The following is a 20,553-nucleotide window of genomic DNA, read 5'->3' as shown; positions in this document are numbered from 1 at the left end:
GTAAAGCAAAGGAGTAACAACACTATTTCTGCAAATTAACTTGCTTGGTTAAATCTCCTGGTTACCCCCGAGGTAACTCCACTGCACTTTAAACAAGATAAAAGTTTCCGTTAAAATAACTGAGGACCATTGTAGACAAATCGTTTTACTATTTGAGAACTGAGTTCTTAATTTTGTCTACAAAAATCAAATAACACACAGCAATATTCAGCAGTGCTACAGTTGTCTAATAGTGGGCACATAACATCTGCAATGTGCCATCTTTACATAATAGGCTTCTCCTATAGCACCATGTAATACTGTAACTATTAAAATGAACAAGTGATGGGCAAATGGGAACACCATCACCTGCGTGTTCCCTTGTGCAGATTTCTAACTTGGAAATATATTGCTATTTCTTCCTTGGGTTGGGATCATGGAACTACACCCAAGCAGTGGTGTTGGGAGCATCCTTGCCAAATCCTACTTCCCCATCTCCTTCTCAGGGGTATTTAGGGATACAATGTAAATGCTAGTCTTACCTGCAGCATGAAGATTTTGAAAAATGAGCAAGTAGATAGATCTGCCAGGTTGTCAATTCATATTGGTTATGGTAAAAGGTAATATTACCTATCAATGTTTTAACTGCAGGAAATTTAAATTTTTTTGGTGGCTAAATAGAAAAGCGGCATATGAGATTGCAGTGTAGCTGAAGTGTTTATGTTGTGGAGATAGAGAGCAAAGGGAAGAGATATTTTTAGTTCACCAGCGTGACAAAAATTATTGTAAATCTTGATCATGGATTTTAATGTTTCCTGAGCAAATTGTAAGAGCTATTTTTGTTTCTAAAGTTTTGAAATCAATTTTCAGTTTGCAAAAGTCTTCATCCCCAACCCTTTGTTCACATAAATGAGTATTACAACCAGGGATTTTCATCAATTTAACTGAGAAATTTTAATTTGTGGATCACGTGATCCTTCTCCCCCACCCCACAGAGAAGCCCAAAAAACAGAGAAAATTGTAAAGCATGAGAAACTAAAAATTCAAAAACTGAAATGTCAGCAGTTCAAAAGTATTCATCCCCCTTTGCTCAGAACTTAGTTGAACCACCTCTCACAGATATTACAGCTAGTAGTCTTTTTTGTTAAGTCTCTATTAGTTTTGCACAATATGGTGGAACAAGATTTGCTCATTGCTCCTTGCAAAATTGCTCAAGTTGTGCCAGGTTAGTTGGGGAGCATCAGTGGACAGCAATCTTGAGGTCTTGCCAGAGATGTTTGATCAGGTTAAGGTCTGCACTCTGACTAGGCCACTCAAGGGCATCAATTTTCTTCATTTGAAGCCACTCCATGGATGTTCTGGCAGTATATTTTGGTTCATTGTCATGCTGAAAAATGAATGCCCTCCTCAGTTTAAGCTTTCCGGTAGAGGCTAGCAGGATTTTATCCAGGATCTCCCTGTATTTAGCAGCGTTCATCTTCCCAACAGTCCTGACCAGATTTCCAGTCCCTGGTGCTGAAAAGCATCCCCATAACATGATACTACCTCCACCATACATTACAGTAGGGATGTTGTTATTTGGCTGATGCAAATACTGCTTAACATTGAGGCCAAGTTCCACTTTACGTCTCATCTGACCACAAGACTTTCTTCCACATCTTTACAGTATCTTCTAAATGACTCTTTGCAAAGTCTTTATGGGCAAGGCTATGCTTTTTTTTTTTTAACTAGGGTGTTTTCCTTGCCACTCTTCCATAAATACCATTTTTGTGCAAGGCCTTTGAGATTGTGGAGCCATGAACTTCATCTCCAGTTGTAGCCACTGACCTTGAGCTCACTCAGAGTAACTGATGCTGCCACAGTAGCCTCTCTTACAAGTACAATTCTTCTTTAGCGTTAAGATTAGAGGGGAAGCCTGACTGTGGTTTCAAATTTTTCTACATTTTCATGATGGACTACACTGAGCTCTGAGGCATGTTCAGTGCCTTTGAGATGGTCTTGTACCTTTCCCCAGATTTGAGCCTCTCTATTATCTTTTCCCTGACTTGTCTTGACTGCTCATCAAAGTTGCTGGTGAACGCAGCAGGTCAGGCAGCATCTCTAGGAAGAGGTGCAGTCGACGTTTCAGGCCGAGACCCTTCGTCAGGACATCTTCTGCCTGGTGGAACGGGTCATTTGCGTGTGCCTTCTCTCCACACCACAACAATGAAGAGCTGGAATGAGCTGAGTATAGGTGAGAGTGCTGAGCAGACTCCTCATTCACTCAGTGGGTCATTGGCATTTGCTGTACCTGTGGCTGCTCACTCCCCCATCACTGTGGCGTTCTCCCACACATGGTTCATTTCTGAATTGTGAAAAATTCAGGTTACAAACAGTTCTCAAAAATGGATCTCTGTCGTAGACCAAGGCTGTCTGTATAAGATATTCTAATTAGGCCAGTGACTCCTACCAGAGAGTCTGAGGACAAATGATCAAAAATGTAAGATAATTCTTTATTTCTCCCCAATGCCCAAAAGGATGGATGGATGGATAGGCCATAAGACCATAAGATATAAGAGCAGAAGACCATAAGATATAGGGCCAGTTATTTACAAGGATAATGATATGCATCTTACTTTGCTTTACACAATGACAATACAGAAAAAGATCAAATAATGTGGAATATGCAAAAGTTGAAGGAGCTCAAAATCTGAAAGAATTGCAGAGCTGGATGAGGCTCATGGTTGGGTGTAGCAGGCAAACTTTTATAATTCAGCAATCTGGACAAGAATAGGACTTTGTTCCAGTTAATATTTCAGGAAAGTGATTGTTTTTGGCTCATGGTTCTCAGGGATCTCCAGTGTAATTACATTTCTTTAAACGGATAAAAGACTACATCTGCTGAACTGTATTGTTTCTAGTCTGTCTCTATATAATCAGATTTCTATAACTTACTAACAACATTTTAATTTTATTCTGAGCTGTTAATGGCCTACATTTGTTAGGGTTAGGGTTTTGCTGCATGGATCCCCAAGATTGCTTATGCTACTCCTCCCTCTCTCAGTCTTCACTGTACTGAGTGAGACCTACACAACCAACTTTCCTTTCTGGGCACACTGTTCCTGTGGCACATTCGTCATTTGCATGTCCTTTGCATTTAACTTGTGCTGCCATGGTTGGTTAGACTGTGCTTGGACATTATATCTCACCTGTTCACATTTTTCTTGAATAAACATCGACTCTGCTGGCATGCATTATGAATATTCTTTATTGATGCTTCGATGATTTTGCTCTTACCTCCAGCAACAAGTCCAGATTCTCCTAACTGAATAGCCACTCCAAACCCACCAAGCTTCACAGGTGCTGAATTTTCCTTCGAAGCAAGTAGCACGCAGTGTGGCTGCACAAGAAGCAAAAAAAGAGCTATTGCAAAATTGAAACTGCTCAGGACTAATTAATCTTTTCAATTTTATTAACATAAAGACTATTGGATTTGTGGCTTTTTTTTCAAACTTTGAAAAGGAATGATGTGCAAATCAATAATTACCAACTATTACTTTAAAAAAGTACCTTCCACTTTATCTTGACTGTGATCAATGAAAGAATGCGGTTTATAAACTGGTTGATGCTTTTTGCCCACTAATTCCTGTGTACTCCACTTATAGAATGTGAAAGTTGAAAAGCAAACTTCTTGCAGAACTTCTCTTGCAGCATTGATCATACAGTTCAAAATTATACACTAAAATGGATTTTTCATGCACGTACTATAAATTAAAAAATGTAAATTGCATGTTAATATGGTGGTGCCCCACTCCATTACCATCTCCATCTGCACGCTTACCCCCACACCCAATGACAGCTTAAACATGAACCCACTCCAAAATCTTGTTGACTTCTCCATGTGTGTTTATTAAAAATGCTGAATAGAAATGCCAAACCAATGATACAGGATCACCTACTGAAGTTGCTTACACAGATATTGAAGCATATAGTTTTTCAAAAATAAATGTACAAAAATATTTTAAAAAGGGATATACTTTACATACCAACACTAGAGTCCAACCTATTGAAGGGTTATACATATATCACAACATTATTGACATAACAAAACAAGTCTAAACTGGAACTAAATTGATACAACATATATTTTGGCCACTATACGAGAAAAGGCCAGTGCCTCAGAAATGCCAAGCAGACAAATTTCACAATTGATGTTGGTTGAGTTTCAAACACAAATTTAGATATCCTAGTTTCAAATATACAAAGGTGATTTCATTAAAAAGGATTCATCAATACCAAACCAAGGTGTAATAGAAGCTTAAGTTTTCTAATAAACTTACATAATTACACAAAAATCTTACACAATTACTGTATATGCATGATAACTAACTGATCCACGGTAAATAAACTACTAAACAATGTACTGTGGTGAATATTGGCTTCTTGTTCTTTGACTTTGAGATAAACAAATATGCAACCGATTAGGAACGACTGACATTGTTCACCTGGCGTTCACTGGTTTAAAAAGTTAAAAGATCTCCATATACTGGAAATTTAGCTGACACATTCATGTGGAATTGACAGCTTTCAAGCAGTCCCTTAAGAGATCATTGTAAATTACAAACTGGCTAGAAATTTCACAAATTTCTGCCCTAGAGTATACAAATGATTCGTTTCTATTTTTAACCACGCATAGGTTTCTGAAAGCTCAGTGGAATGAACAAACTACAACTATAACTTGTGTCAGCACTCTACTGAATCCAACAATGGTCCAAACAGCCCCTAACTACGTAAATATTTCCTTTCAAAAGTCATTAAGCTACTTCCACCACTTTATAACAATTTATGCCTGACCATGAGTTATTACTGAAAAACTGTCATTTTGGCACTAGATTATTTGTCATTAATTTTGAAACCATAGCCTCTGGTTATAAACCGTCCTGGTAGTGAAACACTCTCACTAGTTAGTAAACGTGTATACAGCCAATGTAACTGAATTGGTTTTTCCTTGACACTATTTTGGGAAAACTCCTTTCTTAAACACTTATAATGCTCAATGCATGGCCATAATTTCCTTGAATCTGAACTAGAAATTGATAAATGTTTACTATAACATCAACAGTTTTATCTTCTCTTCATGTATAGTGATTTCAAAACTTACAAGAACTGTTACACTTTGACCAGCATCAGACACAAGAAACATTAAAATTCATGATAAAGATTTACACTCATTTTTTGTCACAACTGAACTAAAAGTATCTCTCCTCTTTGCAATCCATCTCCATAACATAAACAGTCCCATTACACTGCAATCTGATGTGCAATGTTTCTCTACTTGGCCATTAAAATTAAATTTACCTACAGTTAAAACTTTAATAGGTAATATTGCTTTTCACCATGTTACGTACCCCGTAACTGGGTTGCCAAACCAGCAGAAATGGATCACTCAGTTGGAGTCTGGATTACTAGAACTAAGAAAGTTTTATTAAAGAAACAAGCAACACAGTACTCTAATCAAAAGGATAATAAATGCAACAGTTCAGCAATGATAAACACACATGTACACAGAATTAGGATAACAGGATCAATCAAGCTCTATCGTCGTCTAGGGGTAACTGACCAGTTTCAAAGTGATGCAAAGTTCAGTTCAGTTCACAGTAATCACTGCCGTGGCGATGGACAGTGGGGGGAAGGAGAGAGAGAGAGCAAAATCGAATGAATATTCAAACGGCTTCCACACAGACCTTCGATATTCTTCGCAGTCAGCTTTCGGGCGAGCCCTTTGTGATGTCTTCTGAAGTCACCGACCGTGACCCCTCCGTTTCCAGATACGATCGTTTCTCTGTGGTGAACCTGGCACCCAGGCAAGGGCGGACATACACCAGGTTCCCGCCGTTCGTACCTTTCCACCCTGTGCGTTTATGGCTTGGTCCCACGACCAGCCCTCCAAAACTCCCACCGACTTGTGGGAGGCGTATCGCTTCCAGGGTCTCGTTACCTCGTGGTGTCGTGTGTGTCTTGCCTTAGCGAACCTGTCCCTTTTTATCCCCCTGCTGGGGTATCGCCTGTCCATCACTTCAAACAGTTCAGGGTTCGAAGGGGGGCTGATCTTGACAGCTCTCCTTCCGTCTCTTAATTAACATCTCCAATTGCTGCTCCATTGTTTTCCTTATCTCTCTTTCTCCTGAAGACAGGTGGCAGACCAACTGCTGATCCCATTGGTGCCAGCACAGGACAGTTAACATCTTAATCTATGTGTACTCTCGTCACAACCAGAATCAGGTAACCAGTGTGCTTTCATAACTAAGCACTAGATATACAAATATTATTTGACCACTTTATTAGTTTCACTATCTACTTGCTGCAGGTAAGAGGACAGTTTACATTTTATCCCCAGATAACCCTGAGGAGATAAGGAAGTGGAACTGGGAAAGGACGCTCCCAACACCACTGCGTGGGTAGTAGTTTCATGATCCCAAAGCAATGAAGAAATAACAATACATTTCCAAGTTAGAAATCTGCACATGCAGTGTGATGGTGTTCCCATTTGTCCATCACTCATTCATTGTAATGGTTACAGCTTTAGCAGTGCTATAGATGCAGCCTCGACACTGACCCGGATCTGGGCTGTACCCTCCAAATATCCGGACCTGCCTCTCGGTTTTTTTGCACTAACTTACTTCCCATTTTTCTTTTTTCTATTTATGATTTATAATTTAAATTTTTAATATTTACTAATTTTAACTATTTTTAATATTTTTACTCCAGGGAGTGTGAAGCGCAGAATCAAATATTGTTGTGATGGTTGTACGTTCTAATACCAATTGTTTGGCAACAATAAAGTATAAAGTACTCTTTGAAGATGGTACAGATTGCAACCATTATGTACTGAGGGAAGGAATTTTTTGGATGGTGGATGTGCAATAATGAAGCAGCTACTTTACCCTGGGCTGTGTTCAGCTTCATGTTGATGGAGCTGCATTCATTCAGGCCAATGGCAGTCTATTTCTTCATTCCCTAAACAAACTCTTTCAGTGGTAGACCATGGTTGAGGTCTGTATTGCCTGTGATATTCACTACAGCAATTCACCAGTGCTTCTTTGGCCATAGATCTGATGCTCAGGAGGTGCAGGGCAGCACTATCTGTACATTCCCTCTGAATCAACATCGTAATCTGAAAATACATCACCGTCCTATTGTTATATACAAGTAGTACTCTCTCAATGAAGACTGCTATGGCTCACAGCCATCTTCTTAAAGACAGTTAGAAATGGACAATGGATACTGGCTTCTGAGCAATATTCTCATGGGCAAATAATAAAGAATCTGAGGAACAACTGAGCTGCGGAAATTATCTTCAAGAATTTCATTAGTTATTTAACAATGATAAACCTATGAGACCCACTAACGCAGAAATCCGTAATCTTCCAATTCATTTTCAAGTAGGTACGAGTTTTTTTAAATGTCTCTAATTCTCACTGACAGGCAACATTTAGTTACTAGTCAACATATGTACAACCATTATACTATTACTAGTACACCTGAATACTCCAACCATCCTCACTTATTTAACTCTGAAACTTTGCCTGAAAATATTTGAGATTATAATCCTATGTTATGGTACTTTGCCTAAATGTAAATGCAGAGCTTAAAAATGAATATTGTAGGCATTCAATCGTGGGAATCACAACAATGAGCCTAACAATGTTCAAGTGATGGACACAAGTAGACTCAACAAAACTATCGGGAAAATTCCTGATCTGCTTCTTTCCAATTGTGGAGGATTTGAAGTCAACAGAGATGCCATTGTTACCAACGATGGTTGGAACCAGCTAATTTTGCAGAGGTACAATATCAATTCTGAAATTTTCCTGATCTGTATGGCCAGGACTTACTGGGGATATTCAGACCAAGATGATTAAACAGTATAATTTCTTTGTATCATGTATATTTCCAACCACTGGTCTTCCTGCAATACAGCAGTTCAGTTAATATCAAGGCCAGGACAGTTTGATTCACTGCACAGGAGTCCTTATCCTTTAAATGATGAAACTTCTCAATATGTTTCCAGCTAATAAGAATTTGTTATAGAAATGTTTAAAACAAAATGTACATGATGAAAATATGAAAACAGAAAACGTTGGAAAAATTCAGTAGGTCAGGCAACATATATAAAAAGAAACTGTTTGTGCCTGTGACCCTACATCAGAATTGGGAAAGGGGTGAACACAAATTAGTTTTCAGAAGAAAAGGAAGTTAAGGATTTACAGAACAAAGGGAATGTCTCTGACAGATTGAGTCAAAATGGAAGCACAATAAGCTGCTTGGTTCTTTTAACACAAAACAAGAAAAACTGAATCAATATGATATACAAACAGAGAATGCTGGAAAAACCCAGGTGAAGCAACACCCGTGGAAACAGGAACAGTTAATGTTTCAGATGAGGATAACTTATTTCTTGTTCAGGCATTCCCTTTGTTACTATTGTTTGGTTAGCGATCCTGGCTAAACATTTCCGCAAGCTGCCAAATCTTCCTAAAGATTTGATTTTATGAGTCACTGCAACATTCAACTGCAACCAAATCACAATTGAGCTGACACTTTGGATCGAGTTTTGCTTGTGCTCCTACTACTACTGCCACCACTACCTTGCCCAGGATCTGGGTTCAATATTGATCTTGAGTATCATATCTATGCAGTTTGCATGTTTCCTCTGTGACCACATGAGCTTCCCCTGAGTGCTCTCAGTTCCTCCCTATACCAAAAAAATGTGCTAGTTGGCAGGTTAACAGCTGGTGGGGGTGGGGATTGGAGTGGAGAAGGGAGGGAGCAGCGGAGCAGGTGGGCAGGTCTAGAGAGGAAAATCGCATTAGTGAGATGTGTGCTTGATGGTCATTACAGACACAATAACACACCAACTGCTGGAAGAACTCAGCAGGTCAGGCAGCGTCAATAGAGATTAAACAGTTGACATTCTGGGATGACACACCTCAAAAGGACTGGAAAGAAAGGGGGGGGGGGAGCCAGAATAAGAACATTGGGGTGGAAGGGGGAGGGTATAAGATAGCAGGGGATGGGTGAAGCCAGGTGAGGAGCAAGGTGGATAGGTGGGAGAGGGATAATGAAGTGAGAAACTGGGAGGTGACAGGTGGAAAAGGTACAAGACTAAGAAGGAATCTGATAGGAGAGTGGACCAAGGAAGAAAGGGAAGGAGAGGCACCAGAAGGAGATGATAGGCAGATGCAGAGAAAAGACAGGGTAAGAAAGCAGCCAGAATGGGGAACGGAAAAAAAAAGAGAAGGGGGAGAAATTATCAGAAGCTAGAGGAATCAATACCAACGCCATCAGGTTGGAGGTTACCCAGATGTAATATGAGGTATTGCTCTTCCAACCTGAGAGTGGCTTCATTGTGGCAGTACAGGTGGCCATAGACTAACACATTGGAATGGGAATGGGAAACAGAATTAAACACAGAAACATAGAACACCTACAGCACAATACAGGCCCTTCGGGCCACAATGCTGTGCTGAACAGGTATTTGATTTAGAAATTACTTAGGGTTACCCATAGCCCTCTATTTTTCTAAGCTCCATGTATCTATCCAGGAGTCTCTTAAAAGACCCTATTATATCTGCCTCCACCACTGTCGCTGGCAGCCCATTCCATGCAGTCACCACTCTGCATAAAAAAAACTTACCCCTGACATCTCCTCTGTACCTACTTCCAAGCACCTTAAAACTGTGCCCTCTTGTGCTAGCCATTTCAGCCCTGGGAAAAAGCCTCTGACTCTCAACACGATCAAGGCCTCTCATCATCTTATACACCTCTATTAGGTCACCTCTCATCCTCCATCACTCCAAGGAGAAAAGGCCAAGCTCACTTAACCTATTCTCATAAGGCATGCTCCCCAATCCAGGCAACATCCTTGTAAATCTCCTCTGCACCCTTTCTATAAGTTTCCACATCCTTCCTGCATTGAGGTGACCAGAACTGAGCACAGTACTCCAAGTGGCCTCTGATCAGGGTCCTATATAGCTGAAACATTACCTCTCGGCTCTTGAACTCAATCCCATGGTTGATGAAGGTCAATGCACCGTATCCCTGCGCAGTCAACCTGCACAGCAGCTTTGAGTATCCTATGGACTCAGTCCCCAAGATTCCTCTGATCTTCCACACTGCCAAGAGTCTTACCATTAATACCATATTCTGTCATCATATTTGACCTACCAAAATGAACCACCTCACACTTAGATGGATTGAACTCCTCAGCCCAGTTTTGCATCCTATTGATGTCCCGCTGTAACCTCTGACACTAACCACAACACCCCAACCATTGTGTCATCAGCATGTTTACTAACCCATCCCTCCACTTCTCCATCCAGGTCATTTATAAAAATCATGAAGGGAAAATTTGTGAACCCTTTGCAATTACCTGGTTTTCTGCATTAATCAATCATACAATGTGGTCTGATCTTCATCTAAGTCATTTCTAAACTAATAACACACAAACAATTGTACTTTTCATGTCTTTATTGAATACATTCTCAATTCACAGTCCAAGCTGGAAAAAGTATGTGAACCTTTGTACTTAATGAACGGTAGAATCTCCCTTATCAGCAATAAGTTTCCTGTATCCCCTTATCAGCAATAAGTTTCCTGTAGCTGTAGATCAGAATTGCACAATGGCAAGGAGGGATTTTACACCATTCCTCCATACAAAATAGCCTCAGCTCATCAGTATTTCTGAGATACTTTGCATGAACAGCCCTCTTCAGGTCAAGCTACAGCATCTTAATTGGGTTAAGACCTGGGCTCTGACTTGGCCCATTCTAAAACATGAATTTTCTTCTTTTTAAACTATTCTGTTGTTGATTTACTCATGTTTCAGATCATTGTTTTGTTGCTTCATTCAACTTCTACTGAGCTTCAGGTGATGGACCGCAACTCTGACATTCTCCTGCAGAATGTCTTGATGCAATTTTGAATTCACTGTTCCCTCAACCATTCCAAGCTGTCCAGGCCCTGAGAGAGCAAAGCAGTCCCAAACCATGATGCTCCTTCAACCACGCTTCAGTTGGGGTGAGGTGTAAGTGTTGGTGTGCAGTGCCCTTTTCCCCCCAAACATAGTGGTGTGCACTTCTGCCAATAATTTCAACTTTTATCTCATCTGTCCACAGAACATTGTCCCAGAGGTATTGTGGGACGTCCAGACATCCAGGTTGTCTTTTGCAAACTTGAGATGCGGGGCAATGCTTTTATTTGGAGAACAGTGGTTTCCTCAGTGGTATCTTTCTATGAGTACCATTCTTATTCAGTGATTTTCTTATAATGGACACATGAACAGAGACTTTAGCAAATTCTAGAGATTCTTGCAGGTCTTTTGCTGTTATCCTTGGGTTTTCACCTCCTTCAGCATTTCACACTGTGCTCTTAATGTGATCTTTGCAGGATGCCCACTCCTACCAAGAGTAGCAACAACACACATCAAAGTTGCTGGTGAACGCAGCAGGCCAGGCAGCATCTCTAGGAAGAGGTGCAGTCAACGTTTCAGGCCGAGACCCTTCGTCAGGACTAACTGAAGGAAGGAGTAGCAACAATACTGAATACTGAATTTCCTCCATTTGTAGACAATTTCTCTTACTGTGGACTGATGAACACTCAGGTGTTTAGAAATATTTTTGTACCCTTTTCCAGCTTCATGCATCTCTACAATTCTTCTTCTGAGGTCCTCCGACAGTTGTTTCGATTGAGGCATGGTGAACATAAACAGATCTTTCTTGAGAAGAGCAGGCTCTGTCAATAACCTGACTTTGTGTATCTCTAGCCAAGGCATCTCTGCAACCCACACCTCCAATCTCATCACATTGATTGGAACACTTGACTCCAAATAGCTTTGTAGAAGGCATTACCCCAGAGGTTTACATTTCTGAAAAGAGGATGCTGTCCAAGTTGCATGCCATCTTGACAATGTCTCCCATCCATTACATAATATACTGGTTGGGCACAGGAGTACATTCAGCCAGAGACTCATTCCACTGAGATGCAACACAGAGCATCATAGGAAGTCATTCCTGCCTGTGGCCATCAAACTTTACAACTCCTCCCTTGGAGTGTCAGACACTCTGAGCCAATAGGCTGGTCCTGGACTTATTTCCTGGCATAATTTACATATTACTATTTAACTATTTATGGTTTTATAACTATTTATTATTATGGTGCAACTGTAACGAAAACCAATTTCCCCTGGGATCAATAAAGTATGACTATGACATTCTTTTTTGAACCTAAACTGCGATTGTTTAAATGGTATATTCAGTATTGACGAGGAGCATAACTGTGTTATTAGTTTAGGCAGATTATGTTTGTCTATTATTGTGACTTAGATGAGGATCAGACCACATTTTATGAGTAATTAATGCCCAAAACTAGGTAATTGCAAAGAGTTCAGAAGCTTTTTTTTGCAACTGTAAGCTGACACTGACAGAGCACAATACAAAAAGAATGCAGCACTAATACTGTTACAAAGTTTGAATCAGAGATTAAAAGAAGGCTCCACATGCCATCTTGGTGATAAGAAATCTGTTTTGAAGAACAGGCACTTGTCTTTATCAACAAATTTAATCAACATAACTAATACTACATTATTGTTCCACCATCTTGTTGCTGTGTGAGATGTTCAAATTTCCTATCTTACTTCAAAATTACTTGTTTTGACTGTGAAACATTTTGGAAGATCATAAAATGTAATATAAATAAAATCATTTTTTTCATCTGTATATATTTAACTTGAATATTTTGAAAAGATAACATGCTGAAGTCTTTAATCTTAAAATATATTAACACACCGCATCCGGGGGAAAAGGATACAGATGCAAATAGTTAAGTTGAGGCTTTGGTAAAATTACTCAAGAAAGGAAATCCACAAACATTGACCAGAAGTGAAAGAGGAATAAACTACAGTTAAGCTTCTTTGAAATAACCTTTTATGCTAGGCATCTGCATACAAAAGTCAAATTGAACTGACTCCCATTATACATAGGACTTCACAGGTATGTGATTCACTTTATTCATGTAATATTTGATCTCTATTGGAATTGGTTTATTATCCTTCAGAGATGCAGCAAAAAACTTAAATTTTGAATGCTAACCATACAGATCAAGTACGTGATCAAGTACAGATCAAGTACGTGAGGTAATACAAGAAGAAAAGCAGTAACAGAATGCAGAATGTTGTGTTACAGTTGCATTGCACAGTGCAGTTTGGCTGCCTCTGAAGAATTAAGTATGTAGATTTCTTGACTGCTTATCATCAGTAAATAAGATTGTAAACTGTACACATCAGATGACTGCTCTCTTGATTTAGGAATCTTCAACATAGATTAGAAAATTGAGCACATTACTGTATTACTAAGAAAGGTGGGTTAAGTCAATAACTACAGATCAGTCAGTCTACTATCTGCCATCACAGCAATTTTAATTAACATGATGGAAGCTTTTCATTTGATTAAAGAGAATCAGAATAAATTTATAAAAGGTAATCGAAGTCTTATGAAACTCATGGAATTTTCTGAGGCAATTCAAGTAGTGGTGAAGGGTTTGTCTACAGATGTCATTTATTTGGAGTCCAAAGAGGCAGGTGATAAGTTCACACAAGACTTCATTAGGTCGAAATATAGAGTTGGTTAGGAAATAGTGTGACACGAGCAAGACGGTCTCAAAAATTCACCACATTTATTTGCAGCATTAGTGATGTAGTTAAATGCATTTAAGATTACTGATGACAAGGATCAGCGACATCATAAGCAGAAAAAATAAAATGATTAAATTGCATGAAAATAATTATGGATTACTCAGATATGCAAAACTGCTGCAAATGGATTAAAATTTGGAGAACTTAGCAGTATTAAAACACTTTCTTGTGAACTCAATTGCACAATCATAATAATTTCCAGCTTCATGTAACTGAAAATGGATGGTTTGCACACCTGCACCCTCCACTTTTCCCCTTTGAGTGAAGCATGATTAAAACCAGTTGCACATAGTTTTGCATCGCACTGCAAATTTGACCAGGCTCTTCAGGTCATGACTCATCATTGCAACACGAACATATTTTCCATGCTATTTGAGGTAGCATTAGTTTTTTTCTGCATGTGGTACCAGGATCTCACATCAGATGGGTGGATCCTGGGAGCAGCCAACCAGATTTCCAAACTTCTGCTAAGTGCTTGATACTCATGCATCCATCACGTGTGGAAATAGGCAACGCTTGGCCTACTGGGCCAAGTCGTATGTTGGTCTGATGTAATTCTACTATTAGTACACAGGAATTTGTAGGTTGTCATTTTCTAGACGTTGATAAGCTCAAATCAATGGAAGCAAAGGTGCTGATATACTGTAGCTAGGATGCCTAAGACATTTGCACAGTACTATAGTAGTTTTATGTTTTACACTGTACTGTTGCCACAAAAAAAAAACAAATTTCTGACATATGTGAGTGATGATAAACCTGATTCTGATATGGGTATCTATTGTGGCCTGAGAGTAGGAAGGATTTAGGGAGAAGGAAAGGGAGAGGGAGGGAGCAGGAACACCAGAGAGACATCCTGTAATGATCAATAAACCAACCCTTGGCAGTCATCCTCTGCCACCCACCCCACACCCTTTCAAGGCACTCCACCTTCACTCCCAAAATTCTTTGTTCTCAAACTCTCTCTCTGGTCCACATTAACAAACACGTCACTGTGCAAAAGTCCAAGGCACACTAGCTACATATATATGTGCTGACATAACAAGAGAAAATCTGCAGATGCTGGAAATCCAAGCAACACACACAAAATGCTGGAGGAACTCAGCAGGCCAGGCGGCCCCAATAAAAAAGAGTATAGTTTCAGGCCAAGACCCTTCAGTAGGAAAAAAAGATGAGTAGATTCAAAAGTGGGGGCAGGGAAGGGAGAAATATAGGTAATAGGTGAAACCTGGAGGGGGAGGAGTGAGCTAAAGAGCTGGGAAGTTGATTGGTGAAAGAGAGAAGGGGGATTCTAATAGGAGAGGACAGAAGGCCATGGAAGAAAGAAAATGGGTGAGAAACACCAGAGGGAGGCGACAGACAGGCAAGGAGATAAGCTGAAAGTGGGAAAAAGGGTTGGGGAATGCTGAAGGGGGGAGGGGTCAATACCAGAAGTTTGAGAAATCAATATTCAAGCCATCAGGCTGGAGGCTACCCGGACAGAATGTAAGGTGTTGTTCCTCCAGTCTGAGTGTGGCCTCACCGCGACAGTACAGATGGCCATGGACTGACATATTGGAATGGGAATGGGTAGTGGAATTGGTAGTGAGGAAGGAGGGGCATGTGCACCACTTGTTCCGCTTGCAAGGGTAAGTGCCAGGAGAGAGATCAGTAGGGAGGGTCGAATGGACAAGGAAGTCACTTAGGGAGCAATTCCTGCAGAAAGCAGAAAGTTAAGTTTGGGGGGGGGGGCGGGGTTTGGAGGGAAAGATGTGCTTGGTGGTAGGATCCTGTTGGAGATGGCGGAAGTTCCGGATATTATGTGCTGGATGTAGTGGCTGGTGGGGTGGTAGGTGAGGACATGAGGAACCCCATCCCTGGTAGGGTGGCAGGAGGATGGGGTAAAAGCAGGTATGTGTGAAATGGAACAGATGCAGTTGAGGGCAGTGTCCATGGTGGAGGAAGGGATGCCCCCCTTTTTTTGAAAAAGGAGTACATCTCCTTCATTCTGGAATGAGAAGCCTCATCCTGAGAGCAGATGTGGTGGAGACGGAAGATTTGAGAGAAGGGGATGGCGATTTTACAAGTAACAGAAAGAGGTATAGTCCAAATATCCATGAGAGTCTGTGGGTTTTTAATAGACATCAGTAGATAAGCTGCCTCCAGAGATAGAGACAGTGAGATTGAGAAAGTGGGGGGTTGCAAGTTGAAGGCAAAGTAGATGAAGCTGACGAGCTCAATATGGGCGCAGGAAGTAGCACCAATGCAGTCTTTGATATAGCGTAGGAAAAGTGGGAGGACGAACACCAGTGTAGGCTTGGAACACAGACTGTTCCACATAGCTGAGAAAAAGGCAGGCATAGCTGAGACCCATGCGAGTGCCCATGGCTATACCTTCTGTGTGAAGGAAGTCAGAGGAGCCGAACTATTTAGAGTGAGGTCAAGTTCTACAAGACGGAAGAGAGTGGTGCTAGTGGAGAACTGGTTATGTCTGGTGTCTAGAAAGAAACAAAGAGCTTTGATTAATCTAATTAACTTAGGAGTAGGTAATGGAGACAGCAGTTAGGGTAGTCAAGTGCTCCATTTAAAGTATGTGGGAAGTCAGGGCGAGCACAATTGTCCCTGATGATGACTACACCTGTAAAAGGTGCATCCAGCTGCAGCTCCTGACAATGCAAACACGAGGAAGTCTGCAGATGCTGGAAATTCAAGCAACACACATCAAAGTTGCTGATGAATGCAGCAGGCCAGGCAGCATCTCTAGGAAGAGGTACAGTCGACTTTTCGGGCTGAGACTCTTCGTCAGGAGTAACTGAAAGAAGAGCTAGTAAGAGATTTGAAAATGAGGCATGAACATTGACTTCTCAAACTTCCACTAGTGCCCTACCTCACCCTTGTACCCCATCCGTTATTTATATACACACATTCTTTCTCTCTTTCTCCTTTTTCTCCCTCTGCCCCTCTCACTATACCCCTTGCCCATCCTCCCCCTTTTCTTTCTCCCTGGGCCTCCTGTCCCCCTTCCCCCTTTTCTTTCTCCCTGGGCCTCCTGTCCCATGATCCTCTCATATCCCTTTTGCCAATCACCTGTCCAGCTTTTGGCTCCATCCCTCCCCCTCCTGTCTTCTTCTATCATTTTGGATCTCCCCCTCCCCCTCCCCCTTTCAGATCTCTTACTAGCTCTTCCTTCAGTTAGTCCTGACGAAGGGTCTCTGCCCGAAATGTCGACTGTACCTCTTCCTAGAGATGCTGCCTGGTCTGCTGCGTTTACCAGCAACTTTGATGTGTGTTGCAGCTCCTGACAAACTGAGTTAGGGAACTGGAGCTGGAGCTGGATGAACTTTGGATCATTCCTGAGGCAGAGCCAGAAATAGACAGGAGTTTCAGGGAGATAATCACCCCTAAAAGTCAGGAGGCAGGAAGCTGGGTGACTGCCAGGAGAGGGAAGGCGAATAGACAGAATGAGCAGAGCACCCCTGTGGCCGTTCCCATCAACAATAAGTACACCGTTTTGGATACTATTGGTGGGGACGACCTACCAGGGACAAGTTGCAGTGGTTGCATCTCTGGCACCGAGACTGGACCCTCAGCTCAGAAGGGAAGGAGGGAAAAGAGGAGAGCAGTAGTGATAGGGGGTTCGATAGTTAGGGGGAAGATAAGAGGTTCTGTAGGAAAGATCAAGAATCCCGGATGGTCTGTTGCCTCCTTAGTGCCAGGGTCCATGATATCTTGGATCAAATTCTCAGTATTCTCAAGAGGGAGGGTGCGCAGCCAGATGTCATGGTCCATGTAGGGACGAATGATGTGGATAGGAAGGAGGAGGAGATCCTGCAAAGAGAGTTTAGGGAGTTAGGCGCAAAGCTGAAGCACAGGATCTCCAGGGTTGCAATCTCAGGATTGCTACCTGTGCCACATGCTAGTGAGGCTAGAAATAGGAAGATAATGCAGCTAAATATGTGGCTAAGGAGTTGGTGCAGGAGGGAGATCTTCATGTTTCTGGACAATTGGGCCTTGTTCCAGGGAAGGTCAGACCTTTGCACCTGAACTGGAGGGGGACTAACATCCTTGCAGGTAGATTTACCAGTGCTGCTCTGGGGGGGGGGGGGGGGTTTAAACTAGATTTGCAGGGAGAGGGAAACCAGAGTGTTAGAGCAGATAGTGAGGTGGAGGAGGATAAAGGTCATGTGAGGACTGCAAGTATAGTGCATGGAGTAATGCCAGATCTAACATATAAAGAGGCTTTGAGGAAAGAGAAGCAGAATAAAGGGTGTAAAGGTAGTAAGGTAGAAGGGCTGAAGTGTGTGTACCTCAATGCAAGAAGCATCAGGAACAAAGGTGATAAACTGAGAGCTTGGATACATACATGGAATTATGATGTAGTGACCATTACAGAGACTTGGCTGGCACCAGGGCAGGAATGGATTCTCAGTATTCCTGGATTTCAGTGTTTTACAAAGGATAGAGAGGAGGGAGAAAGGGGAGGAGGTGTGGCATTACTGGTCAGGGTTATTATTACAGCTACAGAAAGGGTGGGTAACGTAGCAGGATCCTCTTTTGAGTCAGTATGGGTGGAAGTCAGGAACAGGAAGGGAGCAGTTACTCTACTGGGAGTATTCTACAGGCCCCCTGGTAGAATCAGAGGTACCGAGGAGCAGATTAGGAGGCAGATTTTGGAAAGATGCAAAAATAACTGGGTTGTTATCATGGGTAACTTTAACTTCCCTACTATTGATTGGCACCAGATTAGTTCCAATGGTTTAGACGGGGCAGAGCTTGTTAAGTGAGTACAGGGCTGATTCCTGTTACAGTATATTGAAAGGCCGACTAGGGGGAATGCCAAACTAGATATAGTATTAGGTAACGAACCCGGTCAGGTCACAGATCTCTCCATGGGTGAACATCTGGGGGACAGTGACCAGCGCTCCCTGGCCTTTAGCATTATCATGGAAAAGGATAGAATCAGAGAGGACAGGAAAATTTTTAATTGGGGAAGGGTAAATTATGAGGCTATAAGGCTAGAACTTGCGGGTGTGAATTGGGATGATGTTTTTGCAGGGAGATGTACTATGGACATCTGGTTGATGTTGAGAGATCTCTTGCAGGAAGTTAGGGATAAATTTGACCCAGTGAGGAAGATAAATAATGGTAGGGTGAAGGAACCATGGGTGACAAGTGAGGTGGAAAACCTAGTCAGGTGGAAGAAGGCAGAATACATGAGGTTTAGGAAGCAAGGATCAGATGGGTCTATTGAGGAATATAGGGTAGCAAGAAAGCAGCCTAAGAAGTGGCTGAGGAGAGCGAGAAAAGGGCATGAGAAGGCCTTGGCGAGTAGGGTAAAGGAAAACCCCAAGGCGTTCTTCAATTATGTGAAGAACAAAAGGATGACAGGAGTGAAGGTAGGACCGATTAGAGATAAAGGTGGGAAGATGTGCCTGGAGGCTGTGGAAGTGAGCGAGCTCCTCAATGAATACTTCTCTTCGGTATTCACCAATGAGAGGGAACTTGATGATGGTGAGGACAATATGAGTGAGGTTGATGTTCTGGAGCATGTTGATATTAAGGGAGAGGAGGTGTTGGAGTTGTTAAAATACATTAGGATGGATAAGTCCCCGGGGCCTGACGGAATATTCCCCAGGCTGCTCCACGAGGCGAGGGAGGAGATTGCTGAGCCTCTGGCTAGGATCTTTATGTCCTCATTGTCCACGGGAATGGTACTGGAGGCTCAGAGGGAGGCAAATGTTATCTCCTTGTTCAAAAAAGGTAGTAGGGATAGACCGGGTAATTATAGACCAGTGAGCCTTACGTCTGTGGTGGGAATGCTGTTGGAAAAGATTCTTAGAGATAGGATCTATGCGCATTTAGAGAATCATGGTCTGATCAGGGACAGTCAGCATGGCTTTGTGAAGGGCAGATCATGTCCAACAAGCCTGATAGAGTTCTTTGAGGTGGTGACCAGGCATATAGATGAGGGTAGTGCAGTGGATGTTAGCTACATAGATTTTAGTAAGGCATTTGACAAGGTTCCACATGGTAGGCTTATTCAGAAAGCCAGAAGGCATGGGATCCAGGGAAGTTTGGCCAGGTGGATTCAGAATTGGCTTGCCTGCAGAAGGCAGAGGGTCGTGGTGGAGGGAGTACATTCGGATTGGAGGGTTGTGACTAGTGGTGTCCCACAAGGATCGGTTCTGGGACCTCTACTTTTCGTGATTTTTATTAACGACCTGGATGTGGGGGTAGAAGGGTGGGTTGGCAAGTTTGTAGACAACACAAAGGTTGGTGGTGTTGTGGGTAGTGTAGAGGATTGTCAAAGATTGCAGAGAGACATTGATAGGAAGCAGAAGTGGGCTGAAAAATGGCAGATGGAGTTCAACCCAGAGAAGTGCAAGGTGGTACACTTGGAAGGACATACTCCAAGGCAGAGTACAAAGTAAATGGCAGGATACTTGGTAGTGTGGAGGTGCAGAGGGATCTGGGGGTACATATCCACAGATCCCTGAAAGTTGCCTCACAGGTAGATAGGGTAGTTAAGAAAGCTTATCGGGCGTTAGCTTTCATAAGTCGAGGGATAGAGTTTGAGAGTCGTAAGGTAATGATGCAGCTTTATAAAACTCTGGTTAGGCCACACTTGGAGTACTGTGTCCAGTTCTGGTTGCCTCACTATAGGAAGGATGTGGAAGCATCGGAAAGGGTACAGAGGGGATTTACCAGGATGCTGCCTGGTTTAGAGAGTATGCATTATGATCAGAGATTAAGGGAGCTAGGGCTTTACTCTTTGGAGAGGATGATGAGAAGAGACATGATAGAGGAGTACAAGATATTAAGAGGAATAGATATGAGTGGACATCCAGTGCCTCTTCCCCTGGGCACCC

The 20,553-nt window shown here is 41.9% G+C and overlaps 2 protein-coding genes across 8 annotated transcripts in view; one reads left to right on the top strand and one right to left on the bottom strand.

The window, feature by feature from the left end:
• The window catches only part of caska (calcium/calmodulin-dependent serine protein kinase a), a 410,842-nt gene that overhangs the window by 207,099 nt on the left and 183,190 nt on the right, over positions 1-20,553 (bottom strand). For 4 of the 5 annotated variants that reach the window (XM_072260443.1, XM_072260444.1, XM_072260445.1 and 1 more), the window contains exon 6: positions 3,256-3,358. The exons of the other annotated variant lie outside the window; for it this stretch is intronic. In XM_072260443.1, the coding sequence (XP_072116544.1) occupies positions 3,256-3,358 (103 nt within the window). The remainder of the gene's footprint in view (positions 1-3,255; positions 3,359-20,553) is intronic. 5 annotated transcript variants of the gene reach the window in all.
• Positions 12,912-20,553, top strand: part of gpr34b (G protein-coupled receptor 34b) — a 47,047-nt gene continuing 39,405 nt past the window's right edge. For all 3 annotated transcript variants that reach the window (XR_011886316.1, XM_072260442.1, XM_072260441.1), the window contains exon 1: positions 12,912-13,007. The gene's annotated coding sequence lies outside the window, so the exon portion shown is untranslated. The remainder of the gene's footprint in view (positions 13,008-20,553) is intronic.

The sequence above is a fragment of the Mobula birostris genome, chromosome 6 (genome assembly GCF_030028105.1).
Source record: "Mobula birostris isolate sMobBir1 chromosome 6, sMobBir1.hap1, whole genome shotgun sequence".
NCBI lineage: Eukaryota > Metazoa > Chordata > Chondrichthyes > Myliobatiformes > Myliobatidae > Mobula > Mobula birostris.
Note: the sequence above shows the minus strand (reverse complement) of the source record. Positions and strands in the feature narration are given on the sequence as shown.